Below are 17,034 nucleotides of genomic sequence, written 5' to 3' on the forward strand. Positions count from 1 at the left end.
GTATTGCTACCGCAGCAAATCACATTATTGGCGGGGTGGGGGAGTAACCAATATGATCCAGGGGTTGGAGCAATTCCCCTATGAGGAAATGTTACAAAATCTGGGGCATTATAACTTTTAGAAAAAAGGCAAGTAATTGGGGGTGGGAATGAGAGATTTTTATCCTCATAATACTAGAACCAGGGAATATCCAATAAAGTGGATGTGAAAATCTATTTTAGCATTTTAACTTTTTATACGTTTTAAAGTGGGGGTGGTGGTCAAATTTTGTAAGGACAGGTAACAGAAGGCACCCCACCTATCAAGTCTTTTCTGGATAGAAAATATGTCTGAAGATCTGCATATGACCTTCTCCACCTGCTCCCCCTTTCTTCTTTTTCTTCTTCCCAGGAGGGGTGAGGGGTTAAAATTAGAAGGAGCTGGATTTGATTGGATTTGATCACTGACAGTTTATTAATCTTTAAATCCTACCTAAGATAAAATGGATCAGCCCTATAGATAGGTATAGATAGATCCCCAGCCACTGCAGAGTGCTCCTTCAGCTCACCGGGTCTCACCTGGTGAATGGGGTTTGGGCTAGTGGGTAGTTTGGCAGGGCACATACCAAACTTTCTGTGGGATGACCGCCCCTGGAGCCCTTTCCAGTGACTGCCACAGAGAAGCCCGTTTATATATTCCTTGGAGTATTTTAATCATAGGATCATAGGACCCCTCGAGGGTCCTCTAGACCAACCCCCTCCAGTGCAGGAATCACAGCACAAGCATCTTTCACAAAACAAGTTTGCTCCATCTTCCCTGTGAACAGCCCTTCAGATACAACAGAATAGCAGAAGCATTCACAGAGTTGGAAGGGAACCACCAGGGTCATCTAATCCAACCCTCTGCAATGCAGGAATCTTTTGCACAACATGGGGCTTGAAACCACAACCCAGAGATTAAGAGTCTCATGCTTTACTGACTGAGGTTTCTTTATGTTTCCTGTTTTCTTTTCCCAAGCAGAGATAATGTGTAAGTGTGGTGTCAGCTCCCTAAAAAAGGGGGTCAACAACTTTGTGGAACCTTTCCTAAAAAAGGTCGACAACTCTGAGAAAAGGGGGGCACCACGGCGCCAGATATGCTTAAGATGGCCCTGGCCATGCGTTCAAGCCCTAAATATAGGGAGAGGTGGGCAGGTGTTCCGATGCACTGGCCCAAAAGAGGAAGCTCAGGGACACGTGCATATAGAGGTCCCTCGATAGAATTTTGCTGGCATCCCATTGGTCTGATTGCAACCAGCATCGAGGGACCTCCAATAGTGTGTTGTGGTCATCCAAACGTTCCCACCCACAACACAGGGTTTGGTTGCCAGGTCACACCGCAACACGTGCCGTATTGTTAGGGAGGACCCAATTTCCTGGACAGTGATAAGAAACAATCTCTGTCTCCTTAGGTCCCAAATTTCAGCTTCTTTGAGATGGGAACCCTCATCCCTCAGCATTTAGGGTCTTCTCTCCCTGGGGTGGGATCGGCAGGTCAGATTCTACAGCCTGTTTACGGCTTTTAACTGACGCCAGCAGTTCTGTTACTTCCTCCTTGAATCTGGCATGTTGGGCTACTGGTGCTTTCAGCTGTGGTTCCCAGGGTTGCCATTTGTTTACTCTGGAGTGCAGACCCTCCAAGTGTCCCTATTTTCCATGGGCTCATCTGGGAGGATGATGAATCTGCATAGAGGCGGGAAGTAGATCATCTTGTCTCGTGGAGCAGCAGGAATAACTTGGTGCTAAATGCCCAAAAGACAGTGGAAATGATAATTGATTTTAGAAGGCATCCTCCAATCTCATTGCCAATCTCCATTCTTGGTAACATGGTTGTAGTGGTTGTAGTGGTAGAGTCCTTTAAGTTCTTGGGATCTATGATCTCTCAAAAATTGAATTGGTCAGATAACATCAATATTTTTATTAAAAGGGTACACCAGAGATTGTATTTCTTGTGACAACTAAGGAAATTTAATCTGCCCCAAGAATCGCTGGTCCAATTTTATAGAGGTACTATTGAAACTGTCCTCTGTAATTCCATTACTGTCTGGTAATGGATACTGTCTAAGATGGATAGGAAGAGGCTCCAAAGAGCAGTAAGAACTGCAGAGAGGGTAATTGGTGTTAGTTTGCCTCCAATAGAGACACTTTATGCCGCTCAAGTCAGGAAGAGAGCAGAGAGAATTGCTGTAGACCCTTCGCATCCTGGTCATCACTTGTTTGATTTACTCCCATCCGGACGTCTGTACAGGACTCTATATACAAAAACGTCTAGGCAAAGGAATAGCTTTTTTCCTTATGCCATCGAATTGTTGTGCCATCAAACTGTAGTTGTGGGTGGAAGGGAGGCCAGTTGGTGGTATGGCGTCTTTTCGCTGTGCTGTTGTATTGTGAGGGGAATAGTGGTTGTATGAGGTACGTTTTTTCTTTACATTGCAATGTAGTCGAAGCAAAATTCCAAGTATGGTTGATAAAAGGTAAAGGGACCCCCGCCATTAGGTCAAGTCATGACCAACTCTGGGGTTGTGGCGCTCATCTCGCGTTATTGGCCGAGGGAGCCGGCATACAGCTTCCAGGTCATGTGGCCAGCATGACAAAGCTGCTTCTGATGAACCAGAGCAGCACACGGAAATGCCGTTTACCTTCCCGCTGTAGCAGTACCTAATTATCTACTTGCAGTTTGATGTGCTTTCGAACTGCTAGGTTGGCAGGAGCAGGGACCAAGTAACGGGAGCTCAACCCGTTGTGGGGATTCGAACCGCCGACCTTCCGATCATCAAGCCCTAGGCTCTGTGGTTTAAACCACAGCGCCACCTGCGTCTCTGGTATGGTTGATACTTGGGCAATAAATTATTCTATTCTATTCTATTCTTTTTTTAAAAAAAAAAACACATTAATTCAGCAAAGGAGCAGGGTTCGAAAGAGCAGATTTCATCACTCCGCCCTCTCCAAAACCACAGAGATCTAGACTTCCTTCAAATGCATACCAGGTGCATAGATTGCCCAACAGATTTGGGTCTCTCAATATGGGTGTAATTTGCCCTGTTTATAACAAGTAATGATGGAAGTCTGAGAGATGTGACTCGGGTAACTCACAGTGCCTTTTCTCTCCTGAAGATTGTCATGGACTTGCGCTTGTGGATCTCACCTTAACAAATACACGTCTTGTACTCCTCACCTCACTAGGATTATTTATCAGTAATGATCTACGCATTACAACTGGACAGCTGTTGCAGGTATGTATGTGTACTTCTAAATGTCCCTGTGTCCCCTTCCCCAATCATCTAATGTTTTAAAAACCACTGCTAAGCATGCTGCGAAAATACTAAGTTTGGAAGATTTCCTCCTGAAATCTATTAACAGTTCAATGCTATACATGTCTGCTCAAAAGACAATCTCATTCAACCTAAGACTATAACCCTAATATACACATTTCCCTGCAAGTATGTCCCATTGAACATGGTGAGAACTACATCTGGGTAGGCACATCTTAGCTGCATGGCTTTCACAAGCCATTCTTGTGTTCCTATATCAATAATTTAGAAACTTTCACCACTTTGGAACTAAACCAAGTCTTACTGCCTGTGCAATGTTTCTGATTGATTTGTGGAAAATAATATGAACCAGACCTTTGAAGAGAATTCGTATGTGAACCATTTTGACCTTACCAAACATGTGGTCTTTTTCTATGCTAGGGGAAACTTTGGAAGGAACTTGAAAGGGCAAATTTTAAAGGTCTAACAGCCTGGAGCAACCTAGCCAGATGGACAGGGTATAAATAATAAAAATAATTATTATTTTCCCAAGCTTCACTTTAGTGATGGGTATGGTACTTGATTTCCTTAGGTGTTTTAGCTGTTGGTTATTTCCTGTTACCTCACAGGAAACGTACATGCTCTGGCTAGGTTGCTCCAGGCTGTTAGTGCAGGCAGACTTCTTATGTCACTCAAAAGAACCAATGAAGCTAATATTTGAGGCGGCCAGAAATCCAGAAATAAGTGTGGCTGTTTCTGCATTGCAGTTTACAACTGAGACCTGTTCGGCATTTACTTTATTAGTCCAGCAGCTGAACTCCTAACATAAGTGGTTCTTGGTTGAAGTCTCAATTCTGGGACAAATGCATGATTTAAAAAATGTTTATTTTTACTGATCATGTTAATAATATTGAGTATAAGTATTAAATGAATATGTAAAGTAATACACTTGCAAAATTGCTTGTGAAAAGTGTGGGAGAGAAAGTGATGATTTATACAATTTTTGGTCTTACTGTGTTTTATTTCAGTTCGGGAAACCAACCTTATGTGGCTTTGAAATGGTGAGAAATTGCTAAATGTTGTGTTTGTTGTTCTCAGTGGTGTTTCTTTTTCAACATCTCACAAATAATGTTTTCTGAAACTCTTTCTGGCATTCATTTTGTTAGCCATTTAGAAATAAGTGTCCCAAGTGTCCCATGCTGACCAACTGCATGTTTTGCAGACAGGGGAATTATTGGGCTGTCTTTGTTTTTGTTTTTATTATGTACTCTCTGTTTTTTTATTGACATTTTATGTTGTGAACTGCCCTGAGATCTGCGGTTATAGGGTGCTATACAAATAATAATAATAATAATAATAATAATAATAATAATAATAATGGTTTATCACAGTAGCAGTTCACAGAGGAATTGTGAACTTTGAAATGCTGAGGGGTAGGTGTAGATGAACTCCTTTTACTCTTTTCCCAATCACAGACCCATCCTGGAGATTGCTGGAGTAACAAGCAGAATGAGGCTTGGGGGAAGGGATCCCTCTTGGCCCATTCCCATTAATACAGAGAGTACAGCTATAACTCACAAAAAGTTTTATAAATTGCTTAGAGGATATTGCAATTAAGCAGTATATAAATTACTGTGATAAATAAAACAGTGAATTTTGAAAGCAAGACACAAGATAGTGCGTCGTATAGCTCCAATTGCTAGTTTCCACTTGTGTGCTATAATTTCAGAGGATAAGAGGAATTGGGTCCCATTGAGGCTATATAGCTATCCTTTGATCTATGAATTCCCTGGCAAGGTTATATAAACAGCCATCAATGTGTTAAATCAGAATTCCGTGCTGCATGGGAAGAACAAAAAGAGGCAGTGGGGTAGTAGTTTTTGGGAGGCATTTTGTTTAATTGGGTGGGAGCATTTTAACTTGAACCCTTTCTTTTTTCATGACTATCTGTGGGAGCTGGAATGAGATCTTGGAGAAGTTAGTATCTTAAATACATCCTGCTCTGCTTCTGTATTTCTGTCTACTTTAGGCCATCAATTCTCTTGAACTGTTCCGCTGTGGTTTACACTGGTGTAACACTGTTTATAACCCTGCTGATATTCTGCCATGTAATCTTTGATGCCTGTACTTTTGCTTTTCTTGTGATCTATAAAAAACGTTTTGAAATGTTAACAAGAAGAGTTGTTGAATGCTGGTAGTCATGGATTAGCCTTCCTTCCTTCCTTGAAACAGTAGGTTACTACCTATTCAGTGTTGCCTGCATATTGTTTTCTTTTGCTCACCATTGCTTCCTTTGTTATCTTCTCCCAGACCCAGATCTTATCTTTCTTCCCTCCCACAAACCCAGCAGCATTTCTTTTCTTTGCTCCTCATTGATAATGCCATGGTGATCGTCTCCCTGAATAAGCAGCCACCAACACCACTACTAATATCACTGTCATTGCCACTAGAAACTAGAAAGCAAGTGCTGTTCTCTGACATTTGACAGTCCTGTCCACCTTTTTCCTCAGTTGCACAGAGGTTTTTAGGCAATGTGTGATAGTTAGAAAGGACAACTTGTGACTCAGCAGACCCTTTCAGAATCTTAACAGCTACACCATGTAAATTCACTTGGCATGCTAAGTATTTCCTTATCTTTTTTTCCCCCCCCACAGGATGATTATCTTAAAGCTAAAATATGGTACAACCTCCAGTGTCTAGCTAACAAAGAATTATATGAAAGTAAGAAAACCAGGGACTGGATTGGTAAAGAAAATTGATTTATATGTGTTCTATATGCGATATAACACTGTGACACCAGATGGCGCCGTGGAGTCTCGTTTCCCCCTCTATTGGATTCCTCTGTTTAAATTTACAGAGCCCAGGTTTAAAGCAAGAAATGGAGAATCTGTAATGTTAAAGCATGTCACTACAGTCTCTCTCTCCACCCCCACCCCACTTTAAAAATAAAATAAAAATAAAAATCTTGATATATGTTCACATAGCCTTTTAATGTGGTGGCAATAATTAGATATTTATTTTGTTGAAATATCTGTAGATGGCCCTCTCATATCAAGGCTATGTGCAACCAATTGTGCAAGTACAGTCAATCAAGTAAAGGGACCCCCTGACCATTAGGTCCAGTTGTGGACGACTCTGGGGTTCGGTGCTCGTCTCGCTTTACTGACCGAGGGAGCCAGCGTACAGCTTCCGGGTCATGTGGCCAGCATGACTAAACCGCTTCTGGCGAAGCAGAGCAGTGCACGGAAACGCAGTTTACCTTCCCGCCAGAGTATTACCTATTTATCTACTTGCAGTTTGATGTGCTTTTGAACTGCTAGGTTGGCAGGAGCAGGGACCGAGCAACAGGAGCTCAACCTGTTGCCATAGCTGCCAAGTTATCCCTTTTTTACAGGGATTTTCCCTTATGCTGAATAGGCTTCCTCGCGAGAAAAGCGAAAACTTGGCAGCTATGCCTGTCGCAGGGATTCAAACCGCCGAACTTCCAATCGGCAAGCCCTAGGCTCTGTTGTTTAACCCACACCGCCACCCGTGTCCCTTTACAGTCAATCATAAAATACCATTAAAAATTCAAAATGATCACAAATAAGTTTAAACTGAATAGACTAGAATTGGCCTTTTAAAAGTCTTCAAGAGATGTCTGCAAATTAGCAGTGAGGATGCCTGCTGAACCTCTGCTCAAGGAGAATTCCAGAAGTGGGACCAGTGATACTAAATACTTGACTTACAACTGAAGCCAGTCAGGCTTCTGAAACACTGGGTAGTCCGGTCTTAAAGTTTCCAATGCATGGACTGCAGTGGTCAAACTATCCCTGTAAGGGTGCTCCTACCTTACCAGATGAAGCTGGTAAAAGGCACTTTTGATGCCTTTTGTAAACTATACTTTAGAAGTGCAAGCACTGAGTTGTAGCTAATATATTTCTGCTTTTCTTGCAGCGGACTATGTTGGTCTGTCATTCAACAAGGATAAGTCATTGAGCCAGGTAAGGCAAATGACGATAAAACCTTATGAAAACTTGCTGACTTATAGTCGGGGTTTGGTGCATTCTGTTCAGTACATAATTTGACTTCCTGACCACCTTGGCAAATTAATGTTCAGAAATCAAAAGGACAGTTGAGCAAATTTACTACTGGAAGCTTTAGTGGTAGGTATCAGAGCTTTTAGGGAACTAGCTGCCATATCGTACTAGGCCAAGTTCTTGTATTTATTTACAAAGCCCTTAGCTTGGGTCCATGATAGCATAAGGAGCATCTCAACCTTTAGATCAGGCATAGGTAACCTTGGCTCTCCAGATGTTTTGGAACTACAACTCCCATGATCCCTGACCACTGGCCCTGTTAGCTAGGGATCATGGGAGTTGTAGTTCCAAAACATCTGGAGAGCCAAGGTTGCCTATGCCTGCTTTAGATCACTACCTGATCACTGAGGTCTTTGGAGGAGTCACTGTTTGGGGTCCCCACATGGCTTCTATTCACCAGAGGCCATTGGTTCAGTATTGTGGGTCCAAAAAAGCAGTTTCAGAGCCTCAATCCAGAACAGGCTTCTGATCCAGACTGGAGTCCCACAACAGTTGATGGCTGAAAATTCTATCAACCTCACTTCAGTTTGCCTCTGTGGGTGCAGTGCAGGAAAATTGCAGTCATAGGTAAGTGATTTTCAGCAAAAGAAAACTGGTGCCAGGCAAGATGAAGATGAAGGCATTTTGCAACAGTTTTTTCTTCAAAATAGAAATGGCCAGTTTAAACATATACACAGGTCCTGCTATCTGCCTGCTAGCCATGCAAAAATCACAAAATATCCAAATGTAAAGAATTATTCTAAGCCTCGCTATACACTCCACAGATTCAGACATCTGAACATCCAGAGTTTACCCACTTTCTTAATTCCTTGCATGTTTGTGCTTTACCTTACCTTCCAAGTTCCGGACTGCAGAATCCGGGACCGGCAGCCATTTGACACCGGAAGTTGCGTCGATGTAACTTCCGGTGTCGCTTTGCCCTTCTATGGGCACCCAAAATGGCCACCGCCGCCTTCGAAAATTGCTTGTGCGCATGTCAGGAAGTGCTCTGACGCAACTTCCGGTGTCGCTCCGCCCATCTATGGGCACCAAAATGGCCGCCGCCAACACCGGAAGTGATGTCTATGCACTTCCGGACATGCGTACATGTGGCTTTTGAAGCTGGCTGCGGCCATTTTTGGTGCCCATAGAAGGGCAAATCGGAAAGAAAAAAAATGGCCGCCGGCAGGAGAAAATAACGGAGAAAAACGGGAGACGAAGTGATACGGGGGACCACCGGGAAAAGGTAAGTAAAAAAGAGGTTTTCCCGGGGAAAACGGGAGACTTGGCAGCTATGGCTTTACTAGTTGGTGGCTGCTATTTGGGGGAAGAAACCATGCAGGCAGGGAGGGAGATCGGACAAATCAGAGAGCAGGAGAGATTGGACAATTCATCCCCCCCCCCCATGTCTTTATTTTGCTGGTAAGCTGCAGCCATCTCATGAAGAAACCATAGAGAGACAGGATTGGTGGGTGGGGGTGGGGGGGAGATCGTTTTAAAACCATGGTTAAAAACGTTTTCGCGGGAATTGATGTAAATGATGTGAATGTTTGCCCATTGAATGATTTCCAGGGAATGCATAGTGTTTGGTTAGTAGGACCTGTGTGTACTTTTAAAAGGCATCAATAATGTGCAATTTGGCCCTTGCTCTTATAAAATCTTCTTGCTTTGCTACTTGTTTGCATTTATACAGGAGAGGCCTGCTGAGTGGAGCACTGACATGGCGAGTTGCTTCCACTTACCAGGAAGGAGGACCGGAGGGGCAAGGTAATGGGGAAACCACTGCTGCATGGGTGCATCATCGTGAACATCATCATCATGTTGGTGCACTGTACAGCTCTGACCTTTCTGTTGCCTTGGCCCTCCACTTCTCCTTCCTGGTCAGTGGCAGTGGCTGTCCTGCTAAGAGGCCAGGTACACACCATTGCCCCTCCCCACAAGCCACTCCTGTATATCCAGAGCTCAATGGATTCTTTAGCAAAGCTTTTAAGTTCGAACAATGATGTATTTCTAAATCGATAACTTTGCATCCTTTTGTTGTTGTTGTTGTTTAAAAAAACAGGAATCCACTTGTTTCTATAGCAATGATACATTTCAAAAATGGCACAGCTGCTTGCCTCACACAATGAAAGGTGAAAGGCACTTTTCCAGACGGGTGGTTTCTTTTCTCGTTGATTATGAACAGAACACTGGCATTGCTTTGTTATCTCAACAGGTACAGGGCACCTAAAGACTCCGTTTTAATTGATAACTCAGAACAGATGGCAATTGGCTGCTTTTATTTAGAATGGATTCTCATTTTTTGTGATGTGATTTATGGTTTGGTGAAAGCATTTTAATTGAATTAGAACGGGGGCAATTAGCAATGGATGGGACTACTGATTGAAAGCCCCCTCTCCCCATTTTCCCTGGCTGACCCACCAATATCGAAACTGTGTCCCGAAATAGCCTCAATTCCCTCTCCACCCCACTGCCAAGCTGGGTTCCTTCAGGAGGAGTGGTGGGATATTAATTAACTAATTAACATAAAAACTTCCACAGTTCACCTAAGTTCACAGGTGGTCTTTGAATGCCCTTCTGCAGAATATAGACCCTTCTTTTTTAAATTAAAGATTTTATTGATTTACAAAAATATGTGCAATGCCTTCCTAACATTTTTACAAATCAGTTTCATTTGTTGAGACATTGGGAAGAAAATACCCACCCACCCCACTCACACACGAAACAAAGACCACCACACCCAACCACAAATGAACAATCATACCGTAGGCCAAAACCAACATCTCTCACCACCAAAGCACAAGCGACACGGACAAAAAAACCCACATAAATTATGTAAAATAGAATATAGACCCTTCTGTTCCCTATTCCACTATTCCCTGTCCCCTATTCCAATATATATGTCAGATATTTTCTTCAAAACAATGGCTATTGTGATGTTTTAAAAAGGAAACATTTTAAGATGAGGCGTTGTATCTTCCGGCACTCAGCAGTTGTTGTCTTTTCTAAAACATCTCTTTTTCTTTGTCAGCTACAAATGCCACAGGTGCCTTCTCCCTCCCTTAGAACAATAATTAGGCAATATATTTTTGATTGGCCCTTAGAAGGCAGAGGAAGTGCCCAGATACATTGCATCTGGGCACCTCCTCTACGGCATTCTTAAGGTCGGTAAAAATGTGTTGTTGTTTTTACATTGCTCTTGGCCAGTCTATCCTTCCCTCTTAGGCAGGAGGGAATTCAGCTAACCAAAGGTCCTGATTCTGGGACTCATAGGTGCCAATTCCCTGGGGCCCTGGGTGCCCAAACACCCACAAAATTCCGCATGAAGGGACCGGGCACCCACAAATTTTGGTGTTAGGGCCAAGCACGCTGCATGGCACCCACGACCCCGGCACCCATCGTCGCGGGGCCAAGCTGACACTCCTGCTAGGATTTTGAGGCCTGTCTAACACGCACTTCCTGAAGAGGCAGAAGCAGCAGTATGGCAGAGAAGAAAATGAAATCCGTACCTGGATTACTTGATCATCTTGCAGCAGAAGGGCAATCTGCCCATCTGAGTGCAGTTCTGGCTCCATATGGCAGCTGTTTGAGCCAGCTCTTCATGTTTGTTCCGTTTTCTCAGCTTATTTTCTGAACTTAGAGGTCCCAACCTCTCAGAAAGTGCTTATTAGCTGTGCCTAAGGGATAAACCAGGGCCTTCCCTTCAATGAACGCCTTCCTGGCAATGAGAAGGTCTTAACCAGGTATGAATTTGCTCTCGTCAGGCAACTATACATGCCCAGTTCTTACACTCTGCTTGGACACTGTGTTTCTGCTGTATCATTTCTTTCTGTGATAATGCATATGTTTAACTGTGTTTCCTTCTTTTTCTTCCTAGAATCGGGCATTGGTATCAGTGCATAAGTTAACAGACGGCAGCATGAATAAAAAAAGAAAATTCCCAGCCTTCTGGTTTCCAGATAAGAGATTTATACCAAATGGATTGTATTTTCACACAAACAGCCATTTTCTGTATGCATATGGCAATCAGGTGTGTAAGAAGGAAGGTGTATTAACAACTGGTACATAGTGTGGCAAAGGTGGCATGCCAACCCCTAACCTCTGTCAAGCGGTAGCAGGATTCCGGGGGTTCCATACCCTCACCCTGCGGCCATGTTTCCCTTGAGAATCAAGACGCAGAACTCACACACCCTCCAACATTTCTCCGATGAAAATAGGAATGCCCCAATCCATAACAATAATTCTACTATTTATACTCCACACATCTTACTGGGTTGCCCCAGCACTCTGGACAGCTTCCAACGTATATAAAAACATACCAGTAATAAAACATTAAACATTTTTAAAAAACCACTTCCCTATGGATTGCCTTCATACAGCTTGGGGATTGGATAACTCCATACCATCCCACATTTTTCCAATGAAAATAGGGATATCTTAAGGAAAAGTGGCCCCTTCATGGATCAATGCCTTGTTGTGGCGAAGGGGCTTGAATAACTCAGAGAAGCTATGAGCTATGCCATGCAGGGCCACCCAAGATGCACAGGTCATAGTGGAGAGTTTTGACTAAATGTGATCCACCTGGAGAAGGAACTGTCAAGTATCCTGCCAAGAAAACTCCATGGACAAAGACAACAGGCATATAAAAGTTATGACGCTGGGAGATGAGCCCCTCAGGTCGGAAGGCGTCCAACATGCTACTGAGGAGGAGCGGAGGACAAGTACAAGTAGATTCAGAGCTGATGAAGTGGCTGGGCCAAAGCCAAAAGGTTGCTCAGTTGCGGATATGCCTGGAAGCGAAAGGAAAGTCCAATGCTGTAAAGAAAAATATTGCATAGGAACCTGGAATGTAAGAACCATGGATGAAGGTAAGCTGGATGTGGTCAAAAATGACACCAAATAAGGATGTTCTTCTCATTATAGGGGACTGGAATGCTAAAGTAGGGAATCAAGAGATAAAAGGAACAACTGGCAAGTTTGGCCTTTTGAAGCAGGGCAAAGGCTAATAGAGTTCTGTCAAGAGAACAAGCTGGTCATCACAAACACTCTTTTCCAACAACACAAGAGACAACTCTGCACATGGATATCACCAAATGGGCAGCATCAAAATCAGATTGATTATATTCTCTGCAACCAAAGATGGAGAAGCTCTACACAGTCAGCAAAAACAAGACCTGGAGCTGACTGTGGCTCAGATCATCAGCTTCTTATAGCGAAATTCCAGCTTAAACTGAAGAAAGTAGGAAAAACCACTGGGCCAGTAAGATACAATCTAAATCAAATCCCTTATGAATACACAGTGGAAGTGAAGAAGTTTAAGGATTTAGATTTGGTGGACAGAGTGCCTGAAGAACTATGGATGGAGGCTCGTGACATTATACAGGAGGCAGCAACGAAAACCATCCCAAGGAAAAGGAAATGCAAGAAAGTAAAATGGCTGTCCAACGAGGCCTTACAAATAGCGGGGGAGAGGAGGCAAGCAAAATGCGAGGGAGATAGTGAAAGATACAGGAAACTGAATGCAGATTTCCAAAAAAATAGCAAGGAGAGACAAGAGGGCCTTCTTAAATCAGCAATGCAAAGAAATAGAGGAAAACAATAGAATGGGGAAAGCCAGAGATCTGTTCAGGAAAATTGGAGATATGAAAGGAACATTTCGTACAAAGATTACCATAATAAAGGACAAAAGTGGTAAGGACCTAACAGAAGCAGAAGACATCAAGAAGAGGTGGCAAGAATACACAGAGGAATTATACCAGAAAGATATGGAGGTCTCGTACACCCCAGGTAGTGGCGTACCCAGGATCAAAACTGGGGGGGGGCAAGGGGGGCCAAGGCACGGGCGGGGCCACAAAGTGGGAATATGGGCGGGGCTACGGAGCCCAGGTGAAACTGACTCCGGTCTCACCTAGGCGCCGCGAAGCTTTTTGCAATCAGAGGCGCCAGGGCTCCGCTGACAGCACGCAGCCAGGGCACTCGCTCTGGCCCACCGGGCTGCCCCCAGTGCTCTATGGCCAGGTAGCTGCCTGCTTGAGTTTGGGATTAACCAACACCAGGAGGATCGCCTGAGCAGGGGAGAACATCACCATCACCACTGAACACACTATTGAACCAAATATCTGTTCTGGTTTTTTAAAGCTTCTAAAGATAATCAATAGATGTGCCATGTAAAACGCAACATAAATGATCAGGAGGGAGAGCACAGTGTATAGTTGAACTACGGAAGCATGGCCAGTTCTCAGCTGACTTACTGAATATGCTGAATGCCTATTGATGCTTAAATCAATTTGACCTTATGTACAGAACTGCAGTTACAGATGCAAAAAGTCAACCTCAACCCTGCACTGTCCCATAAAGGTGAAGGGACCCTGGCCGTTAGGTCCAGTCGCGGACGACTCTGGGGTTGCGGCACTCATCTCGCTTTACTGGCCAAGAGAGCTGGTGTTTCTCTGCAGACAGCTTCCGGGTCATGTGGCCAGCATGACTAAGCCACTTCTGGAGAACCAGAGCAGCGCCCGGAAACGCCGTTTACCTTCCCGCTGTAAAAAGGTAAAGGGACCCCTGACCATTAGGTCCAGTCGTGACCGACTCTGGGGTTGCGCGCTCATCTCGCATTATTGGCCGAGGGAGCCGGTGTATAGCTTCCAGGTCATGTGGCCAGCATGACAAAGCCACTTCTGGCAAACCAGAGCAGCACATGGAAACGCCGTTTACCTTCCCGCTGTAGCGGTTCCTATTTATCTACTTGCATTTTGACGTGCATTCGAACTGCTAGGTTGGCAGGAGCTGGGACCAAGCAACGGGAGCTCACCCCGTCACAGGGATTCGAACCACTGACCTGATTGGCAAGCCCTAGGCTCTGTGGTGTAGACCACAGCGCCACCTGCCACCCATAGGACTCGCAAAATGTGAAACAAGCTTTTAATACTGTCAAATGCTTTCATTTCTTCTTTTTAGTTTTCCCCAAAGGACCTCAATACTTGTCATCCTGAGTAAAGAAATTTACAGTGCTCAAGGATGCTGTTCATGCCAAGCTCTTATACTTATACTGAGTCAACAGACACAGTCCAACTCAATTCATTTATTTTCAGTTTTTATCACCCACCATTTATTTATTTTCAGTTTTTTTTATCACCCACCATTCACTGAATATGTCTACTTGAAAGTTAATCCTATTATATTATATGAACTTATTCTTAGGGAATCTAGAAATCTAGGTAACTGATGTGTTTATCTTTCAGATTATGATAGGCTTTTTTTATTCTTTTGTGCCAGAAGGAGAAACCCATAGCCTTCAGATGTTCCTGAGCTACAGATCCCATCAACTATCATTGTTCAGGGGTGATGGGAGCTGTAATTCAGCAATACCTGGAGGTTCACCACACCTGCTTACAAAGCACTTAGGTTTGTTTACAACTATTTACCGAAAGTGAAATGTAAATATGGGTCCCTGATAAAGCACAGTGGTAACTATATCCATTCCTTATTTGCATTCCTGTAATTGCTGCTAAGGATTAAGTAGACTTAAGGTGACAACAGATCATCTATCAGGGCCGTCTTAAGCCCATCCAGCGCCGTGGCGCAAAGGTGCCTTTGCCGCCCCCTCCCTGCACGGGAGAAACGGGAGAGGGGTGTCAGGCAGCGGAGCGGGAAGTTTCTGCGGGGGGGGGGGGATCCGAGAGAGAGCCGCACCTGGAAATGCCGCCCAGCGCACGCTCCCTCTGCACTTTCTGCCGAAGGCACCTCACAAGTCTGCTGCTGGGAGGAAGGAGGTGGCCGAGACGCGGGAGATGCGAGGCGGCGCGGCCTGCGGGGCAAGCAGCCGGCCGCTTGGATACACCCCTCCCAGTTCACAGCACCGGAGCCCGGTCCTGCTCAGCCTTTGCCCGGCCCCCCAGCAGTGGCTTCAGCCCCGCTCTCACAGCTGCTGCTCTGGCGCCGCAGCAGGACAGGCGCGTGCTCTCGTTCTTGGGAGATGGAGTCACGCCGCACACGCATGCACAGCTAGCGTTGCACAGCATTCCTCCGCTGGGGGCGGGGGGAAACAAAACGCAGCAGGGCAACAGTGGATTGGCTGCGCTCTCTGGTTCCCCGCTGCGCTTGGCTTTGCCGGAGGGCGTGACAGGGAGCTGGAGGGAGGGCGTGGAACGTCAAACTCGCGCTCCGCCGGGCTGTGCTCTGCCTCTGCCCACCAGCCCCCCCCCCCGGCAGCATCGCTCTCGCCCACGGCTGCGCCGGCCCTGCTTCCAGGGGAGGCAGTTGCCCCCCTGCCTACGCCCATGACTCCAGGTAGTGTGGTTGCTGACCTTGAGCCAGACATCTTGGAGAGTGAAGTCAAATGGGCCTTAGAAAGCACTGCTAATAACAAGGCCAGTGGAAGTGATGATATTCCAGCTGAACTATTTAAAATTTTAAAAGATGATGTTATTAAGGTGCTACACCCAATATGCCAGCAAGTTTGGAAAACTCAGCAATGGCCAGAGGATTGGAGAAGATCAGTCTACATCCCAATCCCAAAGAAGGGCAGTGCCAAAGAATGCTCCAACTACCGCACAATTGCTGCGCTCATTTCACACGCTAGCAAGGTTATGCTTAAAATTTTACAAGGCAGGCTTAGGCAGTATGTGGACCGAGAACTCCCAGAAGTGCAAGCTGGATTTCGAAGGGGCAGAGGAACCAGGGACCAAATAGCAAACATTCGCTGGATTATGGAGAAAGCTAGAGAGTTCCAGAAAAACGTCTACTTCTGCTTCATTGACTATGCAAAAGCCTTTGACTGTGTCGACCACAGCAAACTATGGCAAGTTCTTAAAGAAATGGGAGTGCCTGATCACCTCATCTGTCTCCTGAGAAATCTCTATGTGGGACAAGAAGCTACAGTTAGAACTGGATATGGAACAACTGATTGGTTCAAAATTGGGAAAGGAGTACGACAAGGTTGTATATTGTCTCTCTGCTTATTCAACTTATATGCAGAATTCATCATGCGAAAGGCTGGACTAGATGAATGCCAAGCTGGAATTAAGATTGCCGGAAGAAATATCAACAACCTCAGATATGCAGATGACACAACCTTGATGGCAGAAAGTGAGTAGGAATTAAGGAACCTTTTAATGAGGGTGAAAGAGGAGAGCGCAAAATATGGTCTGAAGCTCAACATCAAAAAAACCAAGATCATGGCCACTGGTCCCATCACCTCCTGGCAAATAGAAGGGGAAGAAATGGAGACAGTGAGAGATTTTACTTTCTTGGGCTCCTTGATCACTGCAGATGGTGACAGCAGTCACGAAACTAAAAGATCCCTGCTTCTTGGGAGAAAAGCAATGACAAATCTAGACAGCATCTTAAAAAGCAGAGACATCACCTTGCTGACAAAGGTCCGTATAGTTAAAGCTATGGTTTTCCCAGTAGTGATGTATGGAAGTGAGAGCTAGACCATAAAGAAGGCTGATCGCCAAAGAATTGATGCTTTTGAATTCTGGTGCTGGAGGAGACTCTTGAGAGTCACATGGACTGCAAGAAGATCAAACCTATCCATTCTGAAGGAAATCAGCCCTGAGTGCTCCCTGGAAGGACAGATCGTGAAGCTGAGGCTCCAATACTTTGGCCACCTCATGAGAAGAGAAGAATCCTTGGAAAAGACCCTGATGTTGGGAAAGATTGAGGGCACTAGGAGAAGGGGACGTCAGAGGACAAGATGGTTGGACA

The 17,034-nt window shown here is 44.8% G+C and overlaps 1 protein-coding gene across 1 annotated transcript in view; it reads left to right on the forward strand.

Moving 5' to 3' along the window:
- Positions 1 to 17,034, forward strand: part of LOC118078169 (cation channel sperm-associated auxiliary subunit beta-like) — a 60,726-nt gene that overhangs the window by 36,380 nt on the left and 7,312 nt on the right. The window contains exons 10-15 of the mRNA XM_060282950.1: positions 3,132 to 3,250; positions 4,297 to 4,329; positions 5,923 to 5,989; positions 7,205 to 7,251; positions 9,389 to 9,541; positions 11,204 to 11,356. Of these exons, the coding sequence (XP_060138933.1) occupies positions 3,132 to 3,250; positions 4,297 to 4,329; positions 5,923 to 5,989; positions 7,205 to 7,251; positions 9,389 to 9,541; positions 11,204 to 11,356 (572 nt within the window). The remainder of the gene's footprint in view (positions 1 to 3,131; positions 3,251 to 4,296; positions 4,330 to 5,922; positions 5,990 to 7,204; positions 7,252 to 9,388; positions 9,542 to 11,203; positions 11,357 to 17,034) is intronic.

This window comes from Zootoca vivipara, chromosome 1 (genome assembly GCF_963506605.1).
Source record: "Zootoca vivipara chromosome 1, rZooViv1.1, whole genome shotgun sequence".
Taxonomy (NCBI): domain Eukaryota; kingdom Metazoa; phylum Chordata; class Lepidosauria; order Squamata; family Lacertidae; genus Zootoca; species Zootoca vivipara.